Source organism: Mustelus asterias, chromosome 8 (genome assembly GCF_964213995.1).
Source record: "Mustelus asterias chromosome 8, sMusAst1.hap1.1, whole genome shotgun sequence".
Classification (NCBI taxonomy): domain Eukaryota; kingdom Metazoa; phylum Chordata; class Chondrichthyes; order Carcharhiniformes; family Triakidae; genus Mustelus; species Mustelus asterias.
In genome coordinates this window covers 18,725,080-18,740,709 of record NC_135808.1, presented here as the reverse complement: position 1 = coordinate 18,740,709, position 15,630 = coordinate 18,725,080, and the positions used below count along the sequence as shown (strand labels likewise).

Sequence of the window (15,630 nt, the reverse complement as noted above, 5' to 3'; positions counted from 1 at the left end):
ACCCTGGGGCCAGAAGGTGAGCGATTATAATAAGCGTAACAACAACCACGAGGTACAGAATATACAGAGGTGTTTTATTAGAAATAAGTCCTTTCTGATTACAGTGAGTGTGTGGTGGCAGTACCATCCATGCATCTGGAGATGTCGAATCCTATACCGGTTGGTGCAATGTACATCGCTAATGATCACCATTCACTTTTCCAATATAATAGGACAACACGGCTCCAAACCACTACAGCACGCTAAAGTAGCAGCTTGTACAGTCGGACACAGCACGGCTCAGGAAGCGAACGTGACTCTTGTTTTGGAGGAACACAGACGAGACGGCCACAACGCTCTAAAATTAAAACTGTGCGGAGTAGGGACGGCGTTACTCAGCGCGGTGGGAGAACAGGACGGTGCAGAGCCTGAGGGCAGAGAGGAGCAACAGGCCCACACTGCATCTGGCTCCCGATTAGACCACGTTGCAATTGAACTTGGGGGGCGGGAAACCAGATGGAATTGCATCTGATAGCCTTAGAAAAATGAGAGGCGACCTGATTGAGACATGAGGGCAGCGCGGTGGCACAGTGGTTAGCGCTCCTGTCTCACAGCGTCAGGGACCCGGGTTCAAAGCAGACCTCGGCTCACTGTGTGGAGTTTGCACGTTCTCCCCGTGTCTGCGAGGGTTTCCTCCGGGTGCTCCGCTTTCGTCCCACAGGCCAAGCTTTGCGGGTTAGGTTGATTGACCATGTTAAATGGCTAATCTCCCACAGTCTGAAAGATGCGCTGGTTAGGGTGCATTGACCCGAACAAGCGCTGGAATGTGGCGACTAGGGGAATTTCACACTAACTTCATTGCAGTGTTAATGTAAGCCTCACTTGTGACTAATAAATAAACTAATAAATAAACTTTACTTTAAGTTACCCCGTAGTGTCAGGGGGATTGGCAGGGTGACCACATGCGTTTACGTGGTAGAGGCCTGGGGTAGGATTGTGGTCACTGCACACTCGATGGACTGAATGGCCTCCTTCTGCACTATGATTGACATGTAAGATACCCACGGGGCCTAACAGGGTAGATGCTGAGAGAGATTGTTTGCCCTTCCAGAGGGCATCATCTCAGAGTAAGAGCCCATTTAAGGCAGAGATAAGGAGTAATTTCCCCTCTCAGAGGGTAGTGACTCTGTAAGGTTTAGCTCAGTTGGCTCGATGGCTGGTTTGTGATGCAGAGTGATGCCAACAGCATGGCTTCAATTCCCGTACCAGCTACGGTCACTCATGAAGGCCCCGCCTTCTCAACCTTGCCCATCACCTGAGGTGTGGTGATCCTCGGGTTAAATCACCACCAGTCAGCTCTCCCCCTCAAAGGGCAGAGCAGCATCTGGGACTATGGCAACTTTATTTTACTTTAATAAATGTGTGGAATTCTTTTCCGCAGAGGGCGGTAGAGACTGGGCCGTTAAATGTGTTCAAGACTGAGATAGATTTTTAATCAGTAAGGGAATCGAGGGTTATGGGGATAAGGCGAGAAAGTGGAGATAGAATCATAGAATCCTACAGTGCAGAAGGAAGCCATTTGGCCCATCGAGCCTGCACTGGCAACGATCCCACCCTGGCCCTTCCCCATAGCAACATATAAGAACATAAGAACATAAGAAATAGGAGCAGGAGTAGGCCATCTAGCCCCTCGAGCCTGCCCCGCCATTCAATAAGATCATGGCTGATCTGACGTGGATCAGTACCACTTACCCGCCTGATCCCCATAACCCTTAATTCCCTTACCGATCAGGAATCCATCCATCCGCGCTTTAAATATATTCAGCGAGGTAGCCTCCACCAACTCAGTGGGCAGAGAATTCCAGAGATTCACCACCCTCTGGGAGAAGAAGTTCCTCCTCAACTCTGTCTTAAACCGACCCCCCTTTATTTTGAGGCTGTGTCCTCTAGTTTTAACTTCCTTACTAAGTGGAAAGAATCTCTCCGCCTCCACCCTATCCAGCCCCCGCATTATCTTATAAGTCTCTATATATTTACCCTGTTAATCCCCCTGCCACTAGGGACAATTTGGCATGGCCAATCCACCTAACATCTTTGGAGTGTGGGAGTGTGGCATTCGGCCTCTGATATTCGGGTAAGCGTTCTCCAAGGCGGCCTTCGCGACACACGACAGCGCAGAGTCGCGGAGCAGAAACTGATAGCCAGGTTCCGCACACACAAGGACGGCCTCAACCGGGATATTGGGTTTATGTCACACTATTTCACATAAATATTTCTGCTTTTTTCCTCCTGAGTCTTTATCATGCGATCCTAGAATCAGAATTTATGTCACACTATTTGTAACTCCCACAGTTGCGTGGACCTGCAGAGTTTCACTGGCTGTCTTGTCTGGAGACAATACACATCTTTTTAGCCTGTCTTGATGCTCTCCCCACTCCCATTGTTTTGTTTCTTAAAGACTGGATTAGTTGTAAGTATTCGCATTCCAACCATTATTCATGTAAATTGAGTCTGTGTCTTATAAGTTCTGTTTGTGAACAGAATTCCCACTCACCTGAAGAAGGGGCTCAGAGCCTCGAAAGCTTGTGTGGCTTTTGCTACCAAATAAACCTGTTGGACTTTAACCTGGTGTTGTTAAACTTCTTACTGTGTTTACCCCAGTCCAACGCCGGCATCTCCACATCAGGAAACCCACACAGACACGGGGAGAACGTGCAGACTCCACGCAGACAGTGGCCCAAGCCAGGAATTGAACCCGGGTCCCTGACGCTGTGAGGCAGCAGTGCTAACCACTGTGCCGCCGCGCCACCCACAAAGAGGACTATCACCTCAGATCAGTCATGATCTCATTGAGTGGTGGAGCAGACAGGATGGGCCGAATGGCCTAATTCTGCTGCTATGACTAATGGCCGTTCTCCTCCCACCCCCCCACGGGGCTGATACTCAGCGCCGGTGAAGTCAAGGTGACGGAATTTCAGATCTAAATAAAAGCAGGAGATGCTGGGGAAACAAATACTAAACAGGTCTGGCAGCATCTGTGAAGAGAGAAGCAGAATTAACCTGTCAAGTCCAATGAGCGAACCGGACCGGGCGTGCAGGGGGCGGGGGGCTGAGGGGGGGGCCGTACCGATACGATGCCGCCTGTTTTGCGCGCCGGCCCACCCTTCCAATTCCGCCCGGGGTACGACTAATGCCGCTGCACTGGCCAAGCCCCATGTGGTACGAGCAATGGCCTCTCTCTGCGCCCTGAATTGTTCACCGGACGGTGCTTCCTCCCGCTGGGGCACCGTTCACGCCCTGCCCCAGTCATAAGAATCCAGCGACTGCTTGGCCCCAAAGCTCTGGAAGAGAGCTGGCGCGGGGAGGACAACTTGGCACACAGCAGCCCAGCCCCTGAGACCTCCAACTTCCCTCCATACTGACTAAATAAATATTGTAACCAGCATTACATCATGGCGAGGCCGGGGGAGGTTGGGGGAGGGATTGTCTAAGTCTGGACTATTAGAGAGCCCTTCAGGGTCCCAGGGAAAATCCTGGGTAGGTTCCGTTTTGAATGTCGATCGCATTGAAGATTGAAATCGTCTCTTCCGTGGTTCGTATTACCCGCCCCCCCCTCCTCCGCCCTCACTCCCCGACCCATTGCATTCTCCCATGCATCCCCCTCCCCTTCCCACTGCATCCCCAACCTTCCCAGGCTGAAGAGAGAAGTTGGGGCTGAAACTGGATCCAGACCAGCAACAATCGAGCAAGTTTGAAGAAGGCTGAGAGGAGATTTGATCGAGGTGTTCAAAATCCGGAGGTCGGGCGGAGGGGGGGGCCTGGATAGAGGAGATAGGGAGAAACTGGATCCAAGGATCGAGAGCGAGAGGGCACAGATTTAAAGAGATTTGCAAAAGGAGCAAATGTGATATGAGGAAATACTTTTTCACGCAGCGAGTGGTCGGGGATCTGGAATGCACTGGCCCAGAGTGTGATGGAGGCAGGTTCAATCGAGGCATTCGGGAGGGAATTAGAGGATTGTTGAATAGAAACAATGTGCAGGGGTAGGGGGAAAAAGGCAGGAGAATGGCACTAAGTCATTGAAGAAGCAGATAGGAGCAGGAGGAGGCCATTCGGCCCTTCATGACTATCATTGGGAGAGTTGGTACAGACAGGATGGGCCGAATGGGCTTCCTCCTGGACCATAACTATTCTGTGATTGTCTCTAATTTAACAATATCGACACAGGAGGTGGGGCCGGGCCTTTGAAACAGTGGCCGGGGGCAGGGGGGGTGGTGTTGTCAGGGGGAGCAGGGGGGGGGTTTAACCCCTTCAGAAATAAAAACAGTCCCCACGTGAATTATTTAGCGCACGGATTCTGGGGAAGTGCCTCCCCAGAATTGAAGCTTTGTCGATGGGCGATGTGTGGGGATAAGAATCCCAATTCATGGCGGGACGGTGTAACCGCGCTGGTACGGGGTATCTCTGGGTGAAATAGTCTCCTGGTTGCCGAGGGTTGGTTATATTGTAAACATGATGTGGAGATGCCGGCGTTGGACTGGGGTAAACACAGTAAGAAGTTTAACAACACCAGGTTAAAGTCCAACAGGTTTATTTGGTAGCAAAAGCCACACAAGCTTTCGAGGCTCTGAGCCCCTTCTTCACCTGAAGAAGGGGCTCAGAGCCTCGAAAGCTTGTGTGGCTTTTGCTACCAAATAAACCTGTTGGACTTTAACCTGGTGTTGTTAAACTTCTTACTATATTGTAAACGGCAGTGGTTACTCTCTCTCTCGTGGGGATTTGGGCCTCCCTGGCTGGGCCCAGCAATTTGATAGCCCGTCCCTAACTGCCCCTCGAGAAGGTGGTGGGTGAGCCGCCTTCGTGACCCCCCCCCCCCGCCCCACAGTCCCTGTGGTGTAGGTACACCCACTGCGCTGTTAGAGGGAGGGAGTTACAGGATTTTGACCCAGCGACAGTGAGGGAACGGCCGATGTATTTCCAAGTCAGTGAAGGATTCTACCATGCGAACAAAACTCGAAAGGATTTTAAAAGATGGCTGTCAAAAAACAGAAAAAAAACAGAGACCAGAGGGATTCCTGCAGCTTTACTGTCTGGAGAACTTCATTGCAGTGTTAATGTAAGCCTAATGTAAATCTGCTAATACATGAACAGGACGGGAATGGAAGGATAAGTGCAGACGGTTTTAGACAAGTTAGGGCATCATGATTGGTGCAGGTTTGGAGGCCCAAAGGGCCTGTTCAGTGCTGTACTGTTCTTTGTACTGTTCTTTGTACTTGTGCCGCTAATAAATAAACTTTAAAACTTCCTAAACTTTAAAGGAAAAAGAGATTGGGTTTCCATGGCGTCCAGGCTTGGGGGTTTTGCTTGGAGTTTTGTGCCCTGTTTCTGGTGGGGAAGGGGGATTGGGCTGTGGTGGGGTCTATTCAGTGGTGTGAGCAGGCAGACAGAACGCAGAGGCCATTCCCTGAGCACCCCCCCTCCCCCTCATCGCCCCCCCCTCCCCGTCCGCCCGCCAGGAGGATGCGCTCGTTGGTCCGGAGGACCCCCCCCCCCCTTCCCCCTGCCCCACAGTCACCTGAGCCGGTGCTCGGGGTGACCCCGCGACCCCCCCGTCCGCCGTCACTTGTAGAGCAGGTGGACCCGGCTGCCGTCACAGTTGTTGCGGCCCAGCTTGTCAGTCTGCTCGCCGGAGACCAGGCACTTCACCAGGGGCAGGCCGGGCTGGTAGAGGGAGGAGATGGTGCCCGTTGCCGTGGAGGAGTTGCCGAAGTGGTTGTCCGTGAAGTTCTCCTTGGCGGCGCTGGACGGGCGCCGCCGGGAACGCAGCTGCTGCCGCTCGTACAGCTGTTGCCGGAGCTCCGAGATTCGCTCTTCCTTCTGCGGGGGGGGGGAAACGGAGCAGGTCAAACCACGGGGGCACCACTGGCGGTAAAGCGAGCGAACACCCATCCCCAAGGGGAGCGGGTCCGCGCCCCGTTCTTCTACCCCCATTCCCCCCCACCCCACCCCCCGCCCACACCCCCCCGTCCCCCAGTGAAACCGGAATTCCTCTCGGGCAGAATCCACTTAAAGGGCAGCGACAGATAGAGTCACAGATCAGCCACTCGTCCGTCAGACACTCCCAGTCACAGAGTCATCGAGGTTTACAGCATGGAAACAGGCCCTTCGGCCCAACCTGCCCATGCCATCCCTTTTTTTTAAACCCCTAAGCTAGTCCCAATTGTCTGCATTTCGGGGATTCGGGAATAGGACCTGGGTGGGATTGTTGTCAGTGCAGACTCGATGGGCCGAATGGCCTCCTCCTGCACTGTACACATTCTATGAGATGCTGCCCGAGAGCGATTTTAACCCTCGACTTGCCCTCGCCACTGATAGAACCGGCCCCACCCCAAAATGTGTCCAACCCGGGGCACGGTAGAATCGGCCAACCCCAGCCGGATGTTTCCAACGCAGCCTCTCCTGAGATAAAATCCGGGGGGGGCTCGGGGAATGGCCTCTGCGTTCTGTCCCCATTTGGGGGGAGCTGGGCCGAACGTTCCTGGGAAGTGATGATGCGCTTTCTCACCCGTCCCCCGCTGCACCCACTTTCTCATCCCCTACCCCCACCGTACCCAGCAGGCATGCCTCTCTCCGAACCCAGCAGGCATGCCTCTCTCCGAACCCAGCAGGCATGCCTCTCTCCGAACCCAGCAGGCATGCCTCTCTCCGAACCCAGCAGGCATGCCTCTCTCCGAACCCAGCAGGCATGCCCCCCCACCGTACCCAGCAGGCATGACCCCCCTTCACCCCCGCACCCAGTAAGCATGCCCCCCCCACCGCACCCAGTAGGCATGCCCCCCACCCCCGCACCCAGCAGGCATGACCCCCCTTCACCCCCGCACCCAGCAGGCATTCCCCCCCTGCTGCACCCAGTAGGCATGCCCCCACCCCTGCACCCAGTAGGCATGCCCCCCCCACCGCACCCAGTAGGCATGCCCCCCACCCCCGCACCCAGCAGGCATGACCCCCCTTCACCCCCGCACCCAGCAGGCATGCCCCCCCTGCTGCACCCAGTAGGCATGCCCCCCACCCCCAGTAGGCATGCCCCCCCCCCGCTGCACCCAGTAGGCATGCCCCCCCCGCTGCACCCAGCACACATGCCCCCCTGCCGCACCCAGCGGGTATGCCTCTCCCCAGCCCCGACGAACCTCGGCGATGATCTTCTCCAGCTCCCGGTTCTCCTTCTCCAGTTGTCGGGATTTCTCCTCATCATTGTTGTTGGTGGAGGAGCCGGTCTTCATGGTATCTTGCTGCTCCGACTGCCACTCCCCTCGCGTGATCAACCTCCGCATCTGTCACCGAGACACGGGCACACATCTTAGTGAGCGTTTCACACCCGTCCTGTCCCACCCCAAATGGGAGGGGGTGGGGGGGGGGGGGGGGGGGCGGGGGGGGGGGAGTGAGAAACGGGCTAGCGCCCTTTCCTCTCAGTCAGCATGCCATGGGTCCGAGATTCCCCGTGCCAGGGGATGGCGCTCTGAGTTGTACTGCGCGAGTGCCCCGTGCCCCCAGAGGGGCCCATCTTTCTCAGGTGAGACGCCAGAACCAAAGTGCTCTCTGTGCCCCCTCTCCGATGCAACACAACAGACCACACGGCGCTATTCCAGCAGTTTATTGGAAATAGGAGCAGGGAAGGCCATTTGGCCTGTCTCCACCACTCAATAAGCTCATCGGTTTTGTAATCTTTACTCTGCTTTCCTGCCCTGCCTCCCCCCTCAATAACAATAGTATCACATCCAATTTTATAGCACAGGAGGCCATTCGGCTCATCAAGTCTGTACCGGCTCCCCAGCTAATCCCATTCTCCAGCCCTCTCTCCATCGTTCTCCAAATCTATCGCTTTGAATATCTATCCAGCTCTCTTTTGAAATCTGTGGTAGAATCCACCTCCACCATTCTCTCCCAGGCAGCGCAGGGTGTCTGGGCAGCACGGTGGTACAGTGGCTAGCACTGCTGCCTCACAGCGCCAGGGACCTGGGTTCAATTCCAGCCTTGAGTCACTGCCTGTTGCGGAGTTTGCACATTCTCCCCGTGTCTGCGTGGGTTTCCTCCGGTTTTCTCCCACAGTCCAAAGATATGCGGTTAGGTCGATTGGCCATGTTAAATTGACACTTGTGTCAGGGGGATGAGCAGGGTAACTATGTGGGGTTACGGGTGGGATTGTTGTCAGTGCAGGCTCGATGGGTCGAATGGCCTCTTTCTGCACTATAGGGATTCTAGGATTCCAAATCCCTGACAACTCTCTGTGTTTGAGTCTCTCACAGATTTGAAAACCGTTCTAACTCCGCCTCCAGTATATTCTTGGCCCGGGTTTACCAGAACAACCCCTTAGTAATTCCTCTCAGCTCAACCCTTAACCTTCTCCCTCTTGGAGAAAGGAGCCCCCAGCCTGTTCGGTATCTCCCCACAGCGAGTGGACCTGGGGTGGGGCAAATGGCAGTCTCTGAGGATAGAAACTTCTCCCCCCCTCCACCCCCTTCCCCCCCAACCCCTTCCCCTCCACCCCCTTCCCCTCCAACCCCTTCCCCTCCACCCCCTCCCCCTCCAACCCCTCCCCCTCCATCCCCTTCCCCTCCAACCCTCCTCCCCTCCAAACCTCCCCCCCAACCTTTCCTTCCTGACCTGGCCACTGTATTATCAGTGTCTATTAGGGTCGTGGTGGAGGCTTTGGAGAGGGTACAGAAAAGATTTACCAGGATGTTGCCTGGTATGGAGGGCATTAGCTATGAGCAGAGGTTGGCGAAAGTTGGTTTGTTCTCACTGGAACGATGGAGGTTGAGGGGCATGGACAGAGTGGATAGTCAGAGGCTTTTTCCCAGACTGGAAGAGTCAATTACTAGAGGGCATAAGTTTAAGGTGTGAGGGGCAAGGTTTAAAGGAGATGTATGAGGCAAGTTTTTTACACCGAGGTTGGTGGGTGCCTGGAACCCGTTGCCGGGGGAGATAGTGGAAGCGGATACGGTAGTGGCTTTTAAGGGGCGTCTTGACAAATACATGAATAGGATGAGAATAGAGGGATATGGTCCCCGGAAGGGTAGTGGGTTTTAGTTAAGTCGGACAGCATGGTCAGCACAGGCTCGGAGGGCCGAAGGGCCTGTTCCTGTGCTGTAATTTTCTTTGTTCTTAGTAATAAGTGTAGTTTACCCTGGACTATCTATTTGAATGTGGCACAAGGGCTTCCGATTTCACCACCATTGCCTGCTATAATATAGGTCTGAGTTCAAAGGTGGGCAGGAAGATGGTGAGGTTGGCACTGCCCTATTTTATACGTCATGTTGGGGGGGAAGGATACATAAAATCCAGCCCAATGTGTGTAAATGTCTTGCCTAATCTCATTCCCTTAAGGCCCGGCTATGATTTTTGCATGATGCCGAGTTCTAACTTCTCTCCAGCCAGTAAAGATAAGAGCGGCACAGTGGTTAGCACTGCTTCCTCACAGCGCCAGGGACCCGGGTTCAATTCCGGCCTCGGGTCACTGTCTGTGCGGAGTCTGCACGTTCTCCCCGTGTCTGCGTGGATTTCCTCCCTCAGTCCAAAGATGTGCAGGTTAGGTGGATTGGCCATGCTAAATTGACCCTTAGTGTCTCAAGATGTATAGATTAGGGGGATTAGCATAAAGATGTGAGGTTATGAGGATAGGGTCTGGGTAAGATGCTCTCACGGAGAGAATTGATGCAGGCACTATAGGGATTCTATGATCCTTCACCACAAGTTGGTGGAATTCTCACCCTCAAAAAGGCAACTCGGGGAATGATAAACCTTCTGGGCCGTGATGGGTTGGAGTGGTTGGGACTGTTCTCCCTTGGAGAGAAGAAGGCTAAGAGAAGGTTTGATAGAGATGTTCAAAATCATGAGGGAGCTGGACAGAGGGATCGGGAGAAACTGTTCCAGCTCGTAAAAGGATCGAGGAGTTGGGACAGGTCTAAAGTTGCAAAAGAAGCAAATGTGATGCGAGGAAGTAGGGATTCTATAAGTTCAGACGAATGAAGGGGGATCTCATAGAGACTTATAAAATTCTAACAGGACTAGACAGGGTAGATGCAGGGAGGATGTTCCCGATAGTGGGGGAGTCCAGAACCAGGGGTCACAGTCTGAGGATTCGGGGTAGACCATTTGGGACGGAGGTGAGGAGACATTTCTTCACCCAAAGAGTGGTGAGTCTGTGGAATTCAGTACCACAGGAAGTAGTCGATGACAAAACATTGAATGTATTCAAGAGGCGGCTGGATATAGCACTTGAGGTGAATGGGATTAAAGGTTATGGGGAGAAAGCAGGATTAGGCTACTGAGTTGGATGATCAGCCATGATCGTAATGAATGGCGGAGCAGGCTTGAAGGGCCAAATGGCCTCCTCCTGCTCCGATCTTCTACGTTTCTATCCAGACTATCTGTTGCCCGGTGCTATTTTGTAAACTTTGAGCAACTCTCCCTGTGACTGATTAAATCCCAAGGAACACAACCCTCGTTTCAGCCAGTCTCAGCAGCTAATGTAACCCCCGCCCCCGTCTGTAGTTGGGAAAATGCTGGAATCCATCATTAAAGAAGAAATAGCAGGCCATCTGGATGAGAATGGTTCGATTAAGCAGATGCAGCATGGATTCATGAGGGGAAAGTCGTGCTTGACGAACTTGTTGGATTTTTATGAAGATGTGACTAGTGCGGTTGACGGAGGGGAACTGGTGGATGCGGTGTTTTTGGATTTCCAAAAGGCGTTTGATAAGGTGCCTCACAAAAGGTTGCTGAAGAAGATTGGGTCACACGGCGATGGGGGTAGGGTGTTAGTGTGGATTGGGGATTGGCTATCCGACAGGAAACAGAGAGTCGGAATAGACGGGTGCTTTTCTGGTTGGCAGATGGTAACTAGTGGCATGCCGCAGGGATCGGTACTGGGGCCTCAACTATTTACCATTTATATAGACGATCTCGAGGAGGGGACTGAGTGTAGGGTAACAAAGTTTGTAGACGACACAAAGATAAGTGGAAAAGTGAATCGTGTGGAGGGCGTAGAAGGTCTGCAGAGAGATTTGGACAGGCTGAGTGAGTGGGCGAGGATCTGGCAGATGGAGTATAACGTTAACAAATGCAAGGTTATTCACTTTGGAAGAAATAATAGCAAATTGGACTATTATCTAAATGGAAAGAAATTACAACATGCTGCTGTGCAAAGGGACCGGGGGGTCCTTGTGCATGAGACGCAAAAACCCAGTCTGCAGGTGCAACAGGTGATCAAGCAGGCAAATGGGATGTTGGTCTATATCGCAAGGGGGATAGAATATAAAAGCAGAGATGTCTTGCTGCATCTGTACAGGGCATTGGTGAGGCCGCAGCTGGAATACTGTGTGCAGTATTGGTCCCCTTATTTGCGGAAGGATATATTGGCCTTGGAGGGAGTGCAGAGAAGGTTCACCAGGTTGATACCAGAGATGAGGGGTGTTGATTATGAGAAGAGACTGAGCAGATTGAGTTTGTACTTGTTGGAATTTAGAAGGCCGAGGGGGGATCTTATAGAGACCTATAAGATAATGAAGGGGCTGGATAGGGTAGAGGTGGAGAGATTCTTTCCACTTAGAAAGGAAACTAGAACTAGAGGGCACAGCCTCAAAATAAAGGGGGGTCAGTTTAGGACAGAGTTGAGGAGGAACTTCTTCTCTCAGAGGGTGGTGAATCTCTGGAATTCTCTGCCCACTGAAGTGGTGGAGGCTACCTCGTTAAATATGTTTAAATCACGGATAGATGGATTCCTGATCGGTAAGGGAATTAGGGGTTATAGGGATCAGGCGGGTAAGTGGAACTGATCCACGTCAGATCAGCCATGATCTTATTGAATGGCGGGGCAGGCTCGAGGGGCTAGATGGCCTACTCCTGCTCCTATTTCTTATGTTCTTATGTCCTCCCCACTCTCAATTGTTGGCTGCATCTTCTATGTTTGGGGTCCAGGGGCTGGTCAGTAGACGGTGTCCCTGACACGCGAGAAGATAGCGAGAAGAGCGGGGCCGTACAAACCTTGGGGACGAAGAGAACGACCAGGGTGATGTAGACGGAGAAGACGACTGCGAGAGAAGCGAAGGCGAAGGCCGCGTCTTGTTGACTGCTGACGATCATAGTAACCGGGGCGGTGATCATACAGAGCACCTGGAGCGAAGAGAGAGACTGGAATCAGAGAACAAACCCACAACGCAGCTCACAACCAGAAAGGAAGACTCACCGTTCGATTCACGCTGGCACAGTGGTGACTACTACTGCCCCACAGCGCCAGGGACCCGGGTTCAATTCCAGCCTTGGGTCACCGTCTGTGCGGAGTCTGTACGTTCTCCCCGTGTCAGCGTGGGTATCCTCCGGGTGCTCCGGTTTCCCCCCCACAGTCCGAAAGACGTGCTGGTTAGGTGCATTGGCCGTGCTAAATTCTCCCTCAGTGTACCCGAACAGGTGCCGGAGTGTGTCAACTAGGGGATTTTCACAGTAACTTCATTGCAGTGTTAATGTAAACCTACATGTGACGCGAATAAATATACTTCATATTTAAATTCTCATCAGCACGGGGTCCAATGAAGAACCTTTCCAGTATTGTCACTGTTAGAAGGCACGTCACCCGGCAGCCAATTCCTGCACAGCAAGATCCCACCAACATTAAGGTGAGCGCGGCCAGGTCATTTTCCTTTCCTCCCCCTCCACCCCCACCAGTCCCCATCAAGTGATGTTGGTCAAAGGAAGTGGCTCTTTGCCCAGGACACTGCCAGAGAGAACTCCCCCATCGTCCTCCCCCAAACAGGGCTCGAGGGATCTGTTCGGAGATGAGGGGTGCGGGAGAAGGCGGTGGGGGGGGCGGGGGGGGGGGGGGGGGGTGCGGGGGGAGGGGGGGGTTGCAGAATGGGCTTCAGTTTAATCCCTCATCCCAGAGGCGACACCTTCTCCAGCACTGCCCTGGCCACCCTCCGCCTGGATGTGGCGGTCGAGCCTTTAGAAAGGGGATCGATATCGGAATACTGCGAGCTTCCGACATTTGCAAGCGACGGCCCGATCCGGGATTGTGGAAAACGGCAACCTAGGTGAAAAATCCGGTGAGGATCCGGAAACGGGAATCTCGCCGGTGAAATCTTCAGGAAGGGAGCGGGATAAATACTTGACAGGGTAACACCCGCAAGGCCAGTGGGGAGGACGGGAGCGCCGGGACTAACTGAACAACACTTCCCAAGAGCTGACAGAGGCACGATGGGCCGAATGGTCTCCTTTCGTGTTGTGTGATTGCACCATTCCATTGAGAGCCATGGGAATGAACATGAATCCGGAAATACGGCAGCGGGATTCCAGTTTAATTCTCTTTGTGTCATGTCCCTGTTCGTGTCCAATCGCACTCCCCCCTCACTACCTCACCCTGATTCACCGGGTGTCTGCCGGGGAACATTCCATAGAATCCCCAGCTTTCCACAGAATTCCCTACAGTGCAGAAGGAGGCCAGTTTGCACAGTGGGTCTGCACGGACTCTCAAAAAAGCATCTTACCTATCCCTGTAAACCCCACGTATTTACCCCACTAATCCCCCTAACCTACACATCTTGGGACACTAAGAGACAATTTAGCACGGCCAATCCACCTAACCCGCACATCTTTGGACTGTGGGAGGAAACCGGAGCACCCGGAGGAAACCCACACAGACACGGGGAGAAAGTGCAAACTCCACACAGACAGTGACCTGAGGCCGGAATTGAACCCGGGTCCCTGGCGCTGTGAGGCAGCAGTGCCAACCAAGCATTCGTTCCTTCCCCAGTACACTGGGAAGAAGCAGAGGCCGGAACGGGACCCTCACCTTGCCTCACCTCCCTCTTATCTTGGGTCAGGGCTATCAGCGTGACTCCAGCTCTGGGTCTTGGCGTTGGGGAGGGGTGCAAAGGAGAGGCGCAGATCAATGCCATTGAGTTGGAGGAGGGTGGCACTGAATAAGGCCGGGGCGGCACGGTAGCACAGTGGTTAGCACTGCTGCTTCACAGCTCCATGGACCTGGGTTCGATTCCCGGCTCGGGTCACTGTCTGTGTGGAGTTTGCACATTCTCCCCGTGTCTGCGTGGGTTTCCTCCGGGTGCTCCGGTTTCCTCCCACAGTCCAAAGATGTGCGGGTTAGGTTGATTGGCCATTCTAAAATTGCCCTTAGTGTCCTGGGATGCGTAGGTTAGAGGGATTAGTGGGTAAGTATGTAGGGATATGGGGGTAGGGCTGGATGGGATTGTGGTCGGTGCAGACTCGATGGGCCGAATGGCCTCTTTCTGTGCTGTAGGGTTTCTAAGATTTCTTCTAAGAAGTGTCGGCGGCGGGACAGCGGAGCTTCTCCAGGAAGGATTTCCTTCCCTAAAGGACATTAATGAACCAGATGGGTTTTTACGACAATCGATAATAGTTTCCCGGTCATCAGTAGATTCTTAATTCCAGATATTTGCTATTGAATTTAAATTCCACCATCTGCCGTGGCGGGATTCGAACCCGGGTCCTCAGAACATTAGCCTGAGTTTCTGGATCAATAGTCTAGTGATAATACCACTAGGCCATTGCCTTCCCGGAGCTTAGAGAACTGCGGCAAGAGTAGAATAGGAACAGGGAGTCCAGGAGGACCCCGCACATCCTACGTACTGCCAACCCTGCCCCCTGGCATCAACCCCCCGCCCCCGCAACCCCGGCACAACCCCCCCCCCCCCCGCCACCCTGCTTACAGCAACGTTGTAAATGGCCATCCCCACCGCCCGGTGGTCATTGATCTTCTCCGTGGAAACACTCTTGGTCTCGTAGGCCAGGAAGATGCCCAGAAGCAGCAGAAGGCCCTTATATCCATAGACAATTCCTAAAGGAGACAGGAGGAACAGGGTGATAACGATACAGATCCGGGTGAACCGGTTTGCATGCTGCCTCTGGTAGATTCACTGAGGAAACTTGCATCTTCGGATCAAGAGGCCTGGCGGAGGGACCTGACGCCTGGGTCACTGCCGGTGAGAGTGAGGGGCGGCTGGCACTGGGCCGGCTCTGCCCACTGTTTATACAGAGGGACAGACACCAAAAGAGGAGGCGAAAGTCCACCCTGTCCATCTTTGTCGCTCACTGGTGTATGTAAGCTGTCCAAAGGCCCTTTTCCAGTTTCCTGAGATATCTGCTGCACTGCAGCTCCTGATCTTTGGGCACCCTGTACAGAGGGGGGCGGGCAGAGGGGGAAGACCCCCTCGTGGTCCTTCTCCTGGGCTGGACCAAGCTGGCCGTTAACAGGTCCGGGCAGCAGGTGGCCGAGCTAGTCGCCCGTCCTGACTGTCTGCCCCTCCTCTGTGGCTATGTGCCGCCGTGTGTCCCTGAAAAGCTGGTATCCCATCGAGGCCTTCCGCACCCAATGGGCACCGCGGGGGCTGGAGCGTTTCTCCAACCCAGTTAATCCCATTTTGCTTTGATGTTTTCAACTTACTTTGAGATTCTGTTCACTTTGACGTTGCTCCCCTTTAAGGAGTCGACTTTAAATCTATCCCACAGTTTGTTGATTTGGGTTTGTTTGGGTAACGCAAAGGAGCCCCCCCCGCCCTTCACACCGGGGATGGGTGAACGCCAGGCTGAACCTTCCCGACCACCCACTGCACTCACGCACTC

General features: G+C 53.6%; 1 protein-coding gene across 1 annotated transcript in view; it reads right to left on the bottom strand.

The window, feature by feature from the left end:
* Nucleotides 1-4,737: 4,737 nt before the first annotated feature.
* LOC144497667 (uncharacterized) overlaps nucleotides 4,738-15,630 on the bottom strand; it is a 129,009-nt gene continuing 118,116 nt past the window's right edge. The window contains 4 exon segments of the mRNA XM_078219109.1: nucleotides 4,738-5,856; nucleotides 7,167-7,310; nucleotides 12,022-12,150; nucleotides 14,718-14,845. Of these exon segments, the coding sequence (XP_078075235.1) occupies nucleotides 5,599-5,856; nucleotides 7,167-7,310; nucleotides 12,022-12,150; nucleotides 14,718-14,845 (659 nt within the window). The 3' untranslated portion in view covers nucleotides 4,738-5,598.